The sequence below is a fragment of the Clytia hemisphaerica genome, unplaced genomic scaffold (genome assembly GCF_902728285.1).
Source record: "Clytia hemisphaerica strain Z4C2 unplaced genomic scaffold, Clytia hemisphaerica genome assembly, whole genome shotgun sequence".
In the NCBI taxonomy this organism is placed as follows: Eukaryota; Metazoa; Cnidaria; class Hydrozoa; order Leptothecata; family Clytiidae; genus Clytia; species Clytia hemisphaerica.
In genome coordinates this window covers 1,487,686-1,502,936 of record NW_027104338.1, presented here as the reverse complement: position 1 = coordinate 1,502,936, position 15,251 = coordinate 1,487,686, and the positions used below count along the sequence as shown (strand labels likewise).

The following is a 15,251-nucleotide window of genomic DNA, read 5'->3' as shown; positions in this document are numbered from 1 at the left end:
AAGCCATCTATCATAGCTAAAAGGGAGCGATGGTCGAGTGGTCTCAGGTGTCAGTGTTAAAATCGAGGGACTCGCGGTTCAACTCCCCAATATTCCCTTCACTTCATAGATAACCGAGATGGCCGGTCGATGACTTCGTGAAGACAATCGAAAGACTGTCTAAAAGTCCTGCATTACCGGGTTCTCCACGTAAAATATCGACTCTATCTATATAAGGCAAACCTTTCCCGAAATTGTTCTACTTACCCCGATCTTTACCATATATCTGTTTAGCATTTTCACAGCTAAAGAAGCCCGAAGGACCATCTCCTTGATGATAAGAGATGGGCGAGACCGAACCCATCGCAACTTGTATTCGTTTGCCTTTAGACCTCAAGGCTAAAATTATACTAATGGTTCTTTGAAACTAGACAAACCTTAATACATTTGTAGATAACAAAAATGGAACAAAACAACGACATCAATCTAGAGTTATAACGTCACTGTTTTTATAGGCTAAACCTAAGCTAGATTGGCTTAAGAACATGATACTAGAATTTGTGAATAAAGTTCTATTTTCCTAATTCGATTGCTCTGCACATGCTATAGGTTAATCTTCTTGTGTCAAGACAAGGATTTATATTATCTATTATGGTTGAACTACAGGAGGCTCTGGGAGCCCATTCTCGCAACTATAGATGCTTTGAGTAAGCATCCCGTCAGCACCTTGAACTGACTACCCAATTCCCCTCACATGGCATGGGTTGACCCGGACAAAGGTTTCTTCACTTGCCAAGTGAACCGTTGTAAGTGGGAATCGAACCTTGGTCGCCTGTACAGGAATCAAGGTTGATGTCCACTATACCACAACGCCTCTTTATTTATCAGGTATGTTAAATCTCTGCAAGATACTAAAATAAACACTTTTTTATAAGAACAATAGGCTTGATTATGATGGAACTCTAAAACAACTTAAGAGATACCTTCAGATTCATAATTAATATATGATGTGGGCTAAGAATGCAACCTTTCTAAGGACAAGAGAAGCAAGAATGTATCGAGCCCCACTTCGACCATCGTAGCAAGGTCACCTCTTCTGGTGTTAGTTCTCCCAGTTGTTCTGTATCACGGTAAGACAAAGTGCTCAGGAGATATACCCTATACGCAGATCTCCATAAAAGATAAAACATTTTAAGAACATTTTTGCTAAAGATTAAGAACACAGTATGCATATATTTAAAGCATTTTATCTTGTTTTTTAAAATGGACATTTTTACAGAAAATTATAAAATTTGGTACCGACCTAATCTCATTAAATGATATCTAATTGCCCTAATGAGACTTTAAATGCTATTTATCATTAAACAGATTACCAACGCCATTATTTGATAAAAGAAAATGTACTTTGAATTGTATGAACGTAGCGAGGAACAAATCTTATACCATGCTTGCTTGCTGTCAAAAGTTATCTTGTCCTCCCTCCGAATTATCTAAAGTCAGTTACGAGTATGACCGGGGTCCCCTGCCACCTCCAATTCAGCGAATGGGTAGTTTGAATTGGATGATCTGATCTGCTGGGCTTAGAGTAGGTGTGGCGCTCCACCTCAGCATTCGTTCTCCCGGGTCTAGCGCAAATAGAAAAGGGGATGGACTCCCTCACTTCTGGTTCGCCAGCAGCGGCCAGGCGAATAAACTTACTTACTCTGCAATGATTATTTGTCCCCACTCTCTTTCACTGTCAAGACATCTCCTCGATAGAGACACCTTAAGTTTATCAATTTTGGTGTGCACTTCATTTGGCGATTGGCCAAGATTTTTGGCGGATGGCAGAATTTTGAATAATTTCGCGGGGATTTAAATTGTCGGATGGCAGAATTTGTAAAATTTGGTGGAAATTTTAAGCACTACTACTTCATATTTTAATAGTTTTTCTTCAGAATGCCGAATTTAGATAACATTTCCATCCTAAAAAGATTTTGTTAAATTTAGCGGATTTTTAATTTGTCGGATGATCAATTTTAAAGATTTTACCAAAAACCGCCAAATCCGCCAAATTTAATCCCCGCCAAAATTATTACACTAGTAGCGCTAACGAGTGTTCATTTTTTTCATCTCATACAAAAAAAACTAAGTATACATCTGTCTCTGAAATTAGGAGCAACTGTTCTAAAGAATTTAAATCCCTTCCACAGTTCTAAAAATTTAAACCCTGCTTTTTCCAAAATTGTTTAAAGTTTTTACATCTATGGTTTTCCTTATCTTCTAGGTTTAAAAATGCTACTTCTGCCTGAAAACTTAAAGAATGTTGGAGATTTTGAATTATGTTTTGAACTTCATACAAAGTCTCCTTTCCATCCACCCGTATCTAAAAGTTGAATTTCTTTCACAATCAACTGTCAAAATATATTGATACTTTTGGGTATTTCGTCGTTTTTCAGAATTTGAAGCACGGACGACAATGTTAAAACTTTACGTTACATTTGCAGCTTGATGGTAATTTTGTCCAGGCTAATTCTACCTGACTAATAGTCAATTAAAAACACATAAAACATTTGTGGAAAATTTTGCTTTGATTACAATTTCAGCCAATCAGTGGTCATTCCAGGTAAACACCATAGGCCACAAAAGTAATAGAAAAACCATTCCCTTCAAAAATACATTCCGTAAAATTATCTCTTTCCGTGTCCCAACAACAGCGACTTGCCGTTCTCACTGATTGTCCTTTGATCTCGAAAACGTTCATATTACAAATGACACGGTACCGAGGACCATAAAATCGTTTGATTTTACTCTTGATAATGTCTGTCAGTATACATAAATGTGTTTTGAAATATTCGGCGTCGTACGTTTTGTCTATCAAGTTTTCTTCTAATACCTTTGATATCGTACGCCGAACACTTTCAGTCTAAACAAAAATAAATGCAAAAATGTTATGTTATAAGAAAAAATGAAGGCCTTCAAATCTAGAACAGGCAATTTTTCATGCCCTTTTAGCGTCCGGTTATCGGACGCTGCCGCCCCTCCTGAAATCTCTAAAATTTTGGTAAAAACAGCCTTTTTAGCAGAAAACCATAAGAAAAAGTGCCCTTTCTGGCCATCAACGGACGCTGCCCTGCCTTTCTAAAATATGTAGGACCTCTATGATTCGAATATCTCCTCAACTCGAAAATTTTTTCTGGTTCTGTCACAGATAACAAACATAGACGAAGTTTCATAATTCAAATTTTCCATAGCTCGAACAAATTTGTGGCCCCTATGTTTTCGAGTTATAAAGGCTCAACTGTAATAAAACTTTATGTTGTTTTTTTCGTTATATGTTCTAGATAAAGTTATGCCTAATCTTGTAGTTACTTCCAGTCCAAATTTGCGTATGCTCAAGATTTGGGCCATTAAGGTACAGTTGTCTCTTTCTAATTCGATCCTCCAGAAACAAATAATTTATTTTGAATTAAAGAAAAAGCATTTTATACTAGTAGCCAAACTGAGGGGATTATTTCGAAATATAGAAGTTGGAATTTGTGAGAGTTGACTCCACTTGTACAACCTTGAGAAGCGGTGTAAAATTGGTCAGGCTCAAATTGGCACTTTGTTTACCGTGGCAAAAATGTAATCACTTAGCGAAAGATTTAATTTAACTTAATTTAATTTAACCAGGGAAAGTTTTTTTCGAGCATGTTCTTATAAAAAAGGCTACGAAAGTACTTAGACGTCTAACCCTATGAAATATGTTAAACCACTTTAAAGCACTCTAAAAATGCTTCAAATTGTCTATTTTTACTTGTTAAAGATTGTGTGTTCCAAAGCTTTGTGACCGCATTTGAGGGTGAACCTAGTCTTACTTTTTAATTAGCTTTCTTACTTAATTTTGATATTTTATGCTAAGGGGTGAGGCCACTCTTTTTTCTTGAGCGCCTCTACTTACATTACCCCTACACTGAGTCTTAAAGGCTTAATGTACTATTTACAATTCTTTTAGTAAATCCCAGTTGGGTTGAAATCACAACCTTATGCACCGTTAACGAGTGCTCTAAACAAGAGCGTCCTGAAATCTTCACAACTAAATGCGTGAGACTATATTAGGAATATTCTTCATGTTCAAATTTTTCTAGATGTGTTATGGCTTTACAGAGGCCTTTGAGAGAGCAAACCAACATAGCGTCATAGATACTTACAGTAAATTTGACTTCTTTTTGTGTCTTTTTCTTTTTCTGTTTCTTCGTTGTTGCATTGATCTCAGGTAATGGCGCAAAAGAGTTTGAGGAGATCGGACGCGAAGATATCAGCCAATTAGGTGCCAGAACGGGGCTTTTCGTGCGATATGATTGGCTAATGTTTCTATTGTTTTGATCGAGCTCCATTAATAAATTGTAGACTTTATCCGCGTGCAAAACGCGCTCTTTTCCTTTTAAAGGTTTCGGTGCTGGTGGACCGCTTGTAGTTGAACGCGCGGATAAAGGTGTCCGAGGCGTGCGTGGAGATTTAGGTGTAGCTCGTTTTGATTGGTTAACCGAAAGCCGGTTTTTGTTTGACGAGTTTTCCTCCATGACGCTTTGAATAATGTCGTTGAATGGGTCGGGAACGGTTGGCCGATCGTAATGTACAACCTAAAAAAAGTAAAGAGGCAACAATGGACTTTCGCTAATTGTAACTTCTATTATTCGAAGCTTTCTATAATTCGAACTAAAGTCTATTCACGATAAGTGTGCACTCTTTTTTCTTTTACCTATAACTTTTGAAGGAATTCTTCAATCTTTATAAATTTGGTATCATTGGAAAGATATTACTGAGTGGAACAATTTAAAATAAAAAAGTCTTTGAAAAAATCCTAAAAACGAAGATGAAAATGAAGAAGAAAAAAATGAAGATCTTTTAGAGAAGTGCTATAACTTTCATTTTCAGTGGAGAGATTCTTTGATCTTAGGAGGTCATCGCTGTGAAGAAATTTCACTAAAATATTTATTCAATATAAAGTTATGATACAAAGTTGATAAGTGATTGACCCCAAAAAACAGCAGAAAACAGCAGAAAACAGGGTTTTTAGACGTCAATCAGCTTATAACTTTGTTTGATATCTTTTGATTGAATGATTATATTTGAGAAATTTTTTCACAGTGATGACGTTCAATAATCAAAGATTCACTACAGTAAAAATGAAAGTTATAGCACTTCTCTACAAGATCTTCATTTTTTTCTTCTTCATTTTCATCTTCGTTTTTAGGATTTTTCAAGAACTTTTTTATTTTAAATTGTTCCACTCAGTAATATCTTTACAATGATACCAAATTTATAAAGATTGAAGAATTCCTTCAAAAGTTATAGGTAAATGAAAAAAGAGTGCACACTTATCGTGAATAGACTTTAATTTTCAGTTCCCGTCGTAGGGAAAATTACTTTCTATAATTTCAACCTCTCTGTTATTCGAACAAAGAAGACTTCCCGTTTGAATTCGAATTTGCGAGAGTCAACTTAGACAATTCTACAGTCAAGACAAATCACTGAATAAAAACCCAAAAGCCGAAGAAAATTCCGTATACCACCATTTGCATATTATTTTCCCTGTAATGAACGATGACAATGTCGCGAATCAACTTTATATGATAAAAAACGGTTTTTGCGCTTCATGATTACTAGGCGAGCTCTTTAGAGGATCTACCCTGGCTAGAAGAACTGCTTTGAAGTTTTAAATGCAGTTTTGGGATGAATTTCAAATTCATTCTCTTGATTCATTTTTTATTTAAGTCACAAAATGTCAAAATATCGTCAGCCTAACGCCCATAACGTCCAACGTTAGATGAACGTCCAAAAAACGTCTGTGATAATTGTAAACATACCTGAAAGGTTCCGAAATCTTTTGGAATCAGCCATTCAAATTTCGCTTGTCTTAAAATCTCTGAGTGTTCATCCTCTGGTTCAATTCCCTCTTCATTGATCTCCATAACTTTCAAATCAGGTGGTGTCATATCTTTATTATCTCCATGATATTCCTCGGTTGATACACCAACGCTTGTCGTTTCTTGCCCGTCATCTTCAGGTTGTTTTATCTCCTCAATGTCAGCAGTCATGGATAAAATTCTCTCAAGATATGAAGGAGGTGACGGTTTAGTTTCTTCAGTTTTTTCCTCAGCATAGGATGGAATATCTTTTTCAATCTTCGGGGCTAAGAAAAATAAAATATACTTGATCAAGTCCTTCGACTATGTCTGTACCTCTAATTCATAAAATATTTTTTAAGTTTAATCAAGAGATATATTTCTTCCTTCAATACTTTTTAGCCGAGAAGTAATTCTATATCCTATTTCTTATTATCTTAAGCGTCGTCTAGACTGAGGTTTCTTATGATATTGTGAGAGACTTCCTGAAAAAGCAATTTATAGCTGATTTCTAGGGTTGATTCCTGTTACTGTTAATCATATTGGATATCATTGTCATCATTGATGAATGGCAATTAGGCTAGAACTTTTTTCGCCAAAAGAACCAAAGCACAAACATGCAGAGAGAGGCTAACGGTCCATAGATTGACCCGAGCTTAAGGGTAGGGTTTGAGAACATTTTTAGGCTTAAAACTGGAAAAATTTCTAAAACATCCGAAGGCGTCCACAACTTTGGATGTTCTTATAAAAAAATTAAACTAGATATCTACCCCAGCCCCACCACCCCCTCCTGCCCAACAAAGGGTGTGTATGCAATTTTAAACAAAGTGACTTGCCTAGCATCAGCTTTCTCTTATAACCAGTATCAATTACCTTAGCTTAAATCATTCCCTCTAAATTTTCATGTGAAACTGAGAATATTCAAATTTTCAAGGAAGAGAGAACTTTGTAGAGAAAAATCCAGATGTTTTCACTAATTTTCTTGATTTATGATTGAAAAAAAACTGAAAGAAACACGGGAATATTTTCGACAAACACTGAGAAAACTTCTTCCTCGGAAGAAGAAAACACCTCATAATAGATACTTTTGTCTCGGTGTGAATACGCGAAGATGATCTACCCCTCAAGCTTATCACAATGAATTTTTCTCGACTTTTTCCTTTCCTGTCATAAACAGAAATATATAGAAGCCCGAGGCGAGGCGAGGTGAGATGGCGGATATGCTCGACGCGATCAATTTTCTAACGCTTTTACTATGACTTATTAAAGACTCGAATCAATATCAAAATTAAATCTATCCATACAAGGGGAAGTACTTAAGCAAAAATAGGTGTTGGGTATGTGCGGATGGTAAAGATTGGCTTTTTACCTCCTATAAGTCTCTCTAAAGACTACAATAACAACAGAAAATCAAGATCTTTTCGTCTTTTTAAAGGTCGGGATTCCTTCTTTTTGGGTTCTTTTGGGTTCGAAAACCATAAAAAGTAAAAAAAATCTCACTACGGGTAGCTTTTCGGAGGTCCAGTCCACACTTATACCCGGCATTCAACTAAAATAGGAAAAACATTTCAACAGCAACTTACCTATATGCTCATGGTTCACCCAGGATAATTGAGCTCGATTCATTTTTATAGTTTATCTGAAATACTAAAAACACAAAAAACAATTGTAAAAAGAATCAGTAAATCCTATGAAATGACTCTCAAATCAATGATAATCTCCCAGAGTCTTCATTTACACAAACGACGGTTCATCAATACACATATCCATCCAAATAGCCTTTAAATCCACATATCTATCTCGGGCTACCTTTCTCTCCAAACTGAAATAGAATTTTTTCTTCTAAGTCAAAAACAATCATAAAGAAAATTCTTTTTGAGCATTTTTGTAAGTGTGCTCTCCTTAAAAATTTCGAAAACTCTGAGCTGAGATTGGTCCTAAATTCATCATAAAGACACAGCTCTATACCACGATAGCTAACAAAAGATTCTCTGTTCACTTAAATTCCATTGCGTCCTAGTACAAAATAAAAGATTTTTTCTCCTTGACTTTAAAAAAAGTTTAGTTTCAATTCCTCATTACACTGTTTTTACCTTCAAATCCCCCTTTTCCTCTCTACCTTTAAAGATACAATATATTTTCCCCTTAATATGTCTTGCTAACATCACCTTCCAATAAATATATAGTCCAAGTAGCTTTTCCCTTTATGAGTGAGATATTCCGAGCAAAGAGGGGGATCAAGGCTAGCAACATAGTTATGTGTGAAATTAAAAAATCAATATACATTCAAAAAACTTTTGAAAAAGCTCAAGAGCATTTTTTGATAATTTGATAAAATATATTGTTTGATTTTAAGATATTTTGATAATTATTATCACAAAAATTCATCAAAATATTATTCTAAAGATAATTATAATAGAATCGACAATTTCCTAAAAATTGATTGCGAATAAGCGAGAAAACTGTGATATTATAATTTTGAAAAATTTCGTATCTAATTATAGTGAACTTATCGATATCTATCTTTTGATATCTCTAATAGCCCAAGACTTTGCTCAATTTACTCTTGTTTCCTCGGACTAGTTTAGTTTTTTAATAATCTCAAAAAATCCTAATTTACGCTATTACGAGGTATTTAACCCTATTTTTGGCACAATCTCTCCCAAAAGCATGATAAGTATAAGCAAATGATTTTTAATGAAAAGCTCTCCTGTCAAATTCTTTCAAATACATTGAGATCAAATTTTAGTCCGTGGTCGAGCGGTTAGTGCCTTTAGCTCATGTTTTGAAGGCTGTGAGTTCGAGCCCCACTTATCAAAATGACCTTCTTAACAAGGCCCCTTCTTTGCGTCGCTGATTGTCCTACCTGACGGTCCGAATAACATAAAAACCTATCGGTGGATATAAAATTCTTTAAGGTCCCAAATAGTTGGGGGGAGGGGTCCGTATATGAGGGGGATCCGAAATTTTTCCTCTAAAAACTCCAAAATAAGGTAATTATAAGCTAAAAAACAGGCTCATTAGAGCAATCCAGCTTAAAATAGCTGAAATTGTTTTCGAAAATAAATAAACGTGGGGAGTCCTAATAAGAACGGTCTGAAAATTAATAACCGGCCCCACCCGCTTATTCGGGACCTTAGAGTAAGCTAATATCTCTTTTTAAAAAGCAACCAATCAGACACGTGGAAATTTTTCAAGGATTAAGAAGTATAGACAAAAAATTAACAGAGACGGCTATAGAAATAAGATCATCAACAGCTGTACACATAGGCATAAAAATAAAACAGACTATGTACAGAGCCGTTTTTGATTACCCGACTTTGGTTTATTTAGGGAAATTAGTTTACAAAATTTTGAACTTGAAAAAGCCCGATATTTGATAAATGTAAATAAAATTTTATTACTGTTTCCATTAGACTCTGAATTTAGATTCATATGCTGCTTCTACTCTGGCTGGATTTTGAACCCCATAATTTTGCGCACTTCAACCAAATCAAATTGTCTCTTCGCTTTTTTGCTTGAGACGCCCCCTTCTCACACCCGGTGGGGTTTATCAGTCAGTAGGGGTAGAAATAACGGACCTCAAAACTCAATGGGGTTTAATATTTTTTTTATGGCTGAGGACTTGAATTTTATTGTTTTCTAGCAAGAAAAATCAGTGGGATGAAAAGAATAGCACAGTATTTGCTTATCTGGTTATTTTCAGCGCGGACAAAAATTAGAATATAATTTTCCATTGGGAAGATATTTTTGCCATTTTTTCCAGTGGGAAGGCTCCCAGTGGATCTGTGAGAAGAGGGTGTCTTGTGAGGGCTAGAGATTTTCAAAAATTCATCTCATAAAAGAAGAAGGGGTATTGATATTTATTTTCAATAGGAAGACCTTTTTTACTCTAAAGGAGATTAGGGGATTTTGCATATGTTTGTCAGGTCTGTCATCCACTGTAATGTAGCATGGATCATAAAAAAATGCAGTTCAGAATTTCTACTGCTTTCATATTCAAATCGATGTTACTTTTGATTGGGAGTAAATTAGTGTCAGTGGTATTATCAGATTCAGTTTATCCTCACTGACCTCGAGAACACTATTTCACGATAAACAACTAAATCGATTTTTCGCATTTCATAAATAAACAACAACTTTATATTTTAGTCTAGGCCCAGTTAATCTTCACACGACCAATCAAAAATTAGTTTTCTATGCATACCTTGGTTGCTAGGATTTTGTATTAGAAAATTGTCGATCAATGTCAGGAAGACTTGTTCCATGGATGGAGTTTTTAACAAACGTTTTTTTGATAGGATGTTTTTTATTTTGATAGATTAAAAGATTATAGAAAGCGGTCTTTTCCGCTAATCATTTCTATGGCGTTTCCGGATAAAGCCTAGTTGAAGCTTGATCTCTATTAGCACTCGCTGCGCTCTCTTCTTTTCAATTAAAGCTTCTGCACTATTTTAGTAAACAGAATTAAGAAGCTAGCTAATTCTTTGGTTTGATGTGACGTAACGGCTGAAAAAAGACGAAGCCAAAAGAAGCGATTACAGCGAGCGCTCAAAGAGACCGGCTTTCATATCACAAACATATCTGAGACATACTGTTGAATGTATGTTGAATGTTCCTGATGAAGGTCAAGTGCCCGTTAGTGCTGCATAGACGGCTCAGATTCAATTCTCATTCGCAGCTCCTCATCACGACCTTCGCCCGGGTCAACTTGTGCCCTGTGAAGGGAATCGGGTAGTCAGTCCAAAGTGCTTACGGGGTGCTCATTGAAAGCATGTATAGTTTCGTAATGGGCTAAAGAGCCTCCTGCAACTCAACCAAATAGAAATTGTAACAAAGAGGAGTGAGATCGGCCCTTTTCGGACAAATTAGCAAAATTTGGTGAAAATTTGGATGGAATTTCGGAAATTAGATTCACTGCCAGTTACTGGAAATTACAAGCTATTAGTTTGTCTGGAAGTCTGGAAACCAGAATTCGGCATAGACTCGGTCGGAATTTCGGAATTGGCACCAAACAGTCAGAGTGATCGGAACTTTCGACGAAAACCTTCAATTTCAACCTTCAAATTTTCATCTTTCTTTTGTTGTCATTTTGACAATGGGATTGAAATTAGGGAAAAATAATGGACTACATTTTGAGGGTTAAACGATGCTTCTTAAAGTGATTTTGAAATTTTCGGAGGATTATTACTTTTTCAAGAAATCTTATGTAAAACGGGGGTTTCGAAATTTGATTTGAAAAATTTCATTCCTTTTAAAAATTTGGTAACAACATGTGATAAGTAAACAAGAAGGCCTGGTATCGAAGAACACAAAAGAAGAAATACCATTTTGTTTCTGAACAGTAGTAAAAAAATGAAGAAATTTTCACATACTAAAATGAATTATTATGTTTCTTCATAAAATGTACCAGGTCCACCTAGCTACGTGTTAATTAAAAATTTAATCAAATTTTTTTTTGTAAAACGTTAAAAACTTTTCGCCTAGTTATGAAAGTTTATATTGCAGGTAACAAATAAGGTGCCAAAAAATTTCATTAACTTTAATTATTTTTCAAATGTCAAATTCATTAGCGTTTAACTTAGCAAACGAATAATAATTTCAAATTAATAAGTTTTATGATGTTTGAAACCAGATGGTTTTTACTTAAGTAGGCCTTAATAAAGCTCTTAAACCTGTAGCTTTACAAGGGAAGGGTATAGGTAAAATCGTATTTAGATGGCCGCTTATTCTATCCTTTCCAAGATATCAGCAAATTTCGAAGGGTCGTTCTGCTTTTGGCATTTTTGCATTGCTTTGTGATTTTGTCATCTGCCAATGTCCAAAAGATCAAACAAATTGATAGAAATTGGTTTGAAAAATATCTGACTTTGTCCATATTTAAACTCCAGTAGCAATCTCGTTGTTAACCATCATGGTCGGGAAGCCGGCTTTGGCATCCTGGCATGGTGTATTTGAAGTATTTACGGTCTGTCTCACGAGCGAAGTTTTGCTAATACAGTGATTATTTTAAACGGTCTCTAACAGTTCTCGTGTTAACAGTTTTTTAATACACCGCGTGGACAAACTGTCTTGATTATCATGCTACGTATTAAACAAAAATCTCAAAGAGGTAACAGACAAGAGCTACAACAAAGGCCTAGGCTTAGGTTTTCAAGCTCTAGACAATAAATTTTGTACGCCACTTCAAACTTTCAAAGCTCCTGCAGCAGCAAAAAATGCGAATTTGCGCAAAAAAAAATCTTCTCGCTTTAGATATTGGGTCTGTTAGCCAATCTCAAGAGGCGCAAGCATCTAATAGACGCCCGAAAAAATTCGAGACCTGAAATTTTAAAAGATTCTAAAGTCGAGAAATTTAACACGTTTATAATCGCAAGTAGACGATTCCCTAGAAAAACAAATCCTCTTATTTTTGTATACGATAATTCATACAAAAGAAAAATTTAAAAAGAAATTTCGAATCGAGGTACAGAATTTCGTATACCGGTTAAGTTTAAAGAATTCTTGTTTGGATAGTTGGATCTATACAAACTAAAGATTTCGAGGAGTCGAAAAATCTTATTCATAAAAAAAGGATCTGCTAGCAACATTTAAATCTTGTAACACGTTTTATAAGAACAAACAATATGAGGATTTAAGGCTAAATCGATGGCCAAAATATTAAGAATATTCTAAGGTTTCTAAAAAGCCCCAATTTCTTAAGAGATTGCTCAAAAATACTCACAAAATGATGAAAATACAAACATACAATGAACATTTTTAGGCTTAAAACTCTCGAAAAGCTAAGAAAAACCGAAGGCTTCAAAAAATGTTCTTGTAAAAAGAAGTGTACTAAAAATCACACAAAAAAATTTTAAAACCTAAACAATGAAAATTTTAAGTCAACATTTAAAAGTCGAACCTCTGAAAAATTAAATCGCATCCTACCCCTTTTTACCCCTTTTCTATTGAAAGCTCCATTGTGATTGGTTCTTATACATGATAACAATCAAAATATTGTTTTTAACATTAGAATATGAAGTTAATGATATCGGATTTTTTGTGTCTCCTTGCGCATGCGTTGAGCTTAAACCCCCAGCATGGGCTAAAGAGGTCTCGGACCGAGTTCTGTATGTAACTAATGGCAAAAGGAAACAATTTTTTTGCACAAGGAGTAATCGCAGTCGTAAAAAAAATTATTTTGTTTTGACCGTTAAATTTTTGAGGTGACCAAAAATTAATCAAATTTCTTTACTGGTGGTGAAAATTTTGGATTATGCAAACTTAGTCGAGCTTGAAATTTAGTGGATAAAATCTTAATTTGAACGTTCATTGTTTTTAATTTCAATGGAATAATCATTCATCTTGAAAATAACGTTTACGGTAATTTTTAAAATCAGGAGAACCGTTACCAAATCTGGTAAAATTTTAAAACAAAACAACTTTGAAAAGTTAAGTATATTGCACTAATAAATATGAGTATTGAAGTAGTTAAACCTACAGAAGGCATACTTTTGTTACAAGCCAAAGAGAACTTGAAATTGAACGCACGAAAAATTTGCGGGAAGTTAAAGGTTTACCAAGAACGGCGGATGGTCCGGCTGAACACAAATAATTTGACCAGACGAAATAATATTAAAGGTATTTCATTCTTTTTAAAAGCTTTTTGGGCTCCTTTTCAATTTTTAAGTTCAATGTTATCTCTGCCAAGCTTTTCTTAAGCTGTAGTTTCAATAGTAATTTGGCTGTTTTTGTTGCAAAGAATTGAAAAGGTTTTTAGTTTTGTGGGTAAATCTCGTACCAATAACCACATGCGCCACTTTTTGATTTAATTGATAGACGTTAGTACAATCAACCTTTCGGTGGCCAACTAAGGGTCTGGGTTCTAGTCAGTGGCGGCCTGGCAGGGGGTGCAGGGTGTGCAGTGCACCACCCAGAAAGATCTGAGAGGGGCGCCAAAAGAGCTTTTCAAAGGGGCGCCAAAATTTTGTTGATGATTGATTGGGCGATTTGGCGCCTTTCGACAAGTTTATAGCGCCTTCTATAAGTGCAATGTTTATTTTTTTTGCCTGCGGCGCTTCGTTTTATTTTACGCTCTTGCATCCTTTCTCTTGAATTTTTTCAAAAATACTATCAACATTGAATCGCAAAAAGTCAAAGCAAGAGAAGTGTTGTGTATCCACCAGGGGTTAAAGAGGATGCTCACCCCCCAAAATTAGAGATTGCCAAAAAAGAAAAAGATCGAAACTTGTTGATGCTCGATGTGGTGTTTTGTGGTCTTATGCTGACTAACTTTCTCCTTTTTAGAAGATCTTTTAAGCTGTTTAACCTTTTGTATACAAAATTTTTTTGCCTCCGGCGCAAAAATTACTAATAACTCTTATTCCTGCCAACCTTCGACTTTTGGGGCCTCTTTCATCCATTTTATCTTTAATCGACAGTAAAGTAAGACCAGTGCCGCAAAAGTTTAAAGATTATCAGGTATGAATTTTTCTGAAAAAGTTTTAGAAAATAAAAATATTGAGCAAATCGACTTACTAAGTATAAAACTTCCATTTCAAGTATCAACAGCTCATGTTTTTTATTTTAGGAGCTTTATTTTTGATGCTAAATCGGTATAAATTGGGCCATTTCTAGACATTTTAAAAGTTGAAAATTTAAAAATTTTCCTTGTTCAGAAAACTATATGAGTATGACATTTCAAATTATAACAAGGAAACAGATATCAAGTTATCATTACCACCACCCCCGGGGGGGGGTACTTAGGCAAAATGGGTGCCGGGTATGTGCGAGCCATAAGGGTACCTTTTCTCATTCCTCAAAAGTCTCTCAAAGGGGTACAAATTCAAAAGTTAGTCTCTGAAAGGGTCCCAAAATCACGAAAATCAAAAATTTCTCTCTCAAAGGGTCAGGATTTCCAAAAATTTTGACCAAAATTTGGTGACAATCAAACCAAAATTTGGAAAAAATGGACCAAAATTTAGGAAAAAGTCTCTCAAAGGGTCCCAAAATCACCAAAATTTTGTCTCTCAAAGGGTCGATTTTCGATTTTCGGCTCGGACATACCCGTCACCTCGCAAACCTAGTACCCCCCCGGGCCACCACCACATATAAATAAAAGTTTTTTTAACTCAAAGTTTCCGGGCGTTACTTTCGACCAGTCACTGCTCTTACAGTTTAATATTTTCACTTAATGGTTAATGATGGAGGGCGCAAATAAGGACAAAAATACAGGGGCGCCAATTTCATGTTTTGCACCACCAAGAAAATTAAGCCAGGCCGCTACTGGTTCTAGTTTGGTAAATCTTGGCTGTTTACTTTTTGTCTGAGCTAAGAATCACTACAGAATAAGAATGGCTAATAATCGTACACGCGTGAAGCGCCTTGAGGCAGATGTGTTACAAAACTAGAGCAGATATCGAT

General features: G+C 35.3%; 2 protein-coding genes across 3 annotated transcripts in view; one reads left to right on the top strand and one right to left on the bottom strand.

Annotated features, from left to right (window-relative positions):
- Positions 1 to 2,530: 2,530 nt before the first annotated feature.
- LOC136817822 (uncharacterized) lies at positions 2,531 to 7,774 on the bottom strand. Its single transcript, XM_067074142.1, has 4 exons — positions 7,433 to 7,774; positions 5,811 to 6,136; positions 4,152 to 4,583; positions 2,531 to 2,884 (listed from the first exon to the last, which is right to left on the bottom strand). Exons 1-4 carry the CDS (start codon positions 7,473 to 7,475, stop codon positions 2,576 to 2,578), a joined length of 1,110 nt encoding a protein of 369 aa, XP_066930243.1. The 5' UTR covers positions 7,476 to 7,774; the 3' UTR covers positions 2,531 to 2,575.
- Positions 7,775 to 12,990: 5,216 nt separating this feature from the next.
- The window catches only part of LOC136817821 (DNA-binding protein RFX6-like), a 28,721-nt gene continuing 26,460 nt past the window's right edge, over positions 12,991 to 15,251 (top strand). For both annotated transcript variants that reach the window (XR_010848159.1, XM_067074141.1), the window contains exon 1: positions 12,991 to 13,469. Coding sequence is in view for 1 of the 2 variants with exons in the window: in XM_067074141.1 (XP_066930242.1) it covers positions 13,304 to 13,469 (166 nt within the window). In the remaining variant the exon portion in view is untranslated. The remainder of the gene's footprint in view (positions 13,470 to 15,251) is intronic.

Excerpts from the sequence above, each read along its gene's own strand:
- LOC136817822 (XM_067074142.1), bottom strand. The coding sequence starts at position 7,475 with ATGAATCGAGCTCAATTATCCTGGGTGAACCATGAGCATATAG. Across the intron at positions 6,137-7,432 it reads GGTGAACCATGAGCATATAG|CCCCGAAGATTGAAAAAGAT; the intron begins GTAAGTTGCTGT and ends TATTTTTCTTAG. Across the intron at positions 2,885-4,151 it reads AAAAAGAAGTCAAATTTACT|ACTGAAAGTGTTCGGCGTAC; the intron begins GTAAGTATCTAT and ends ATTTTTGTTTAG.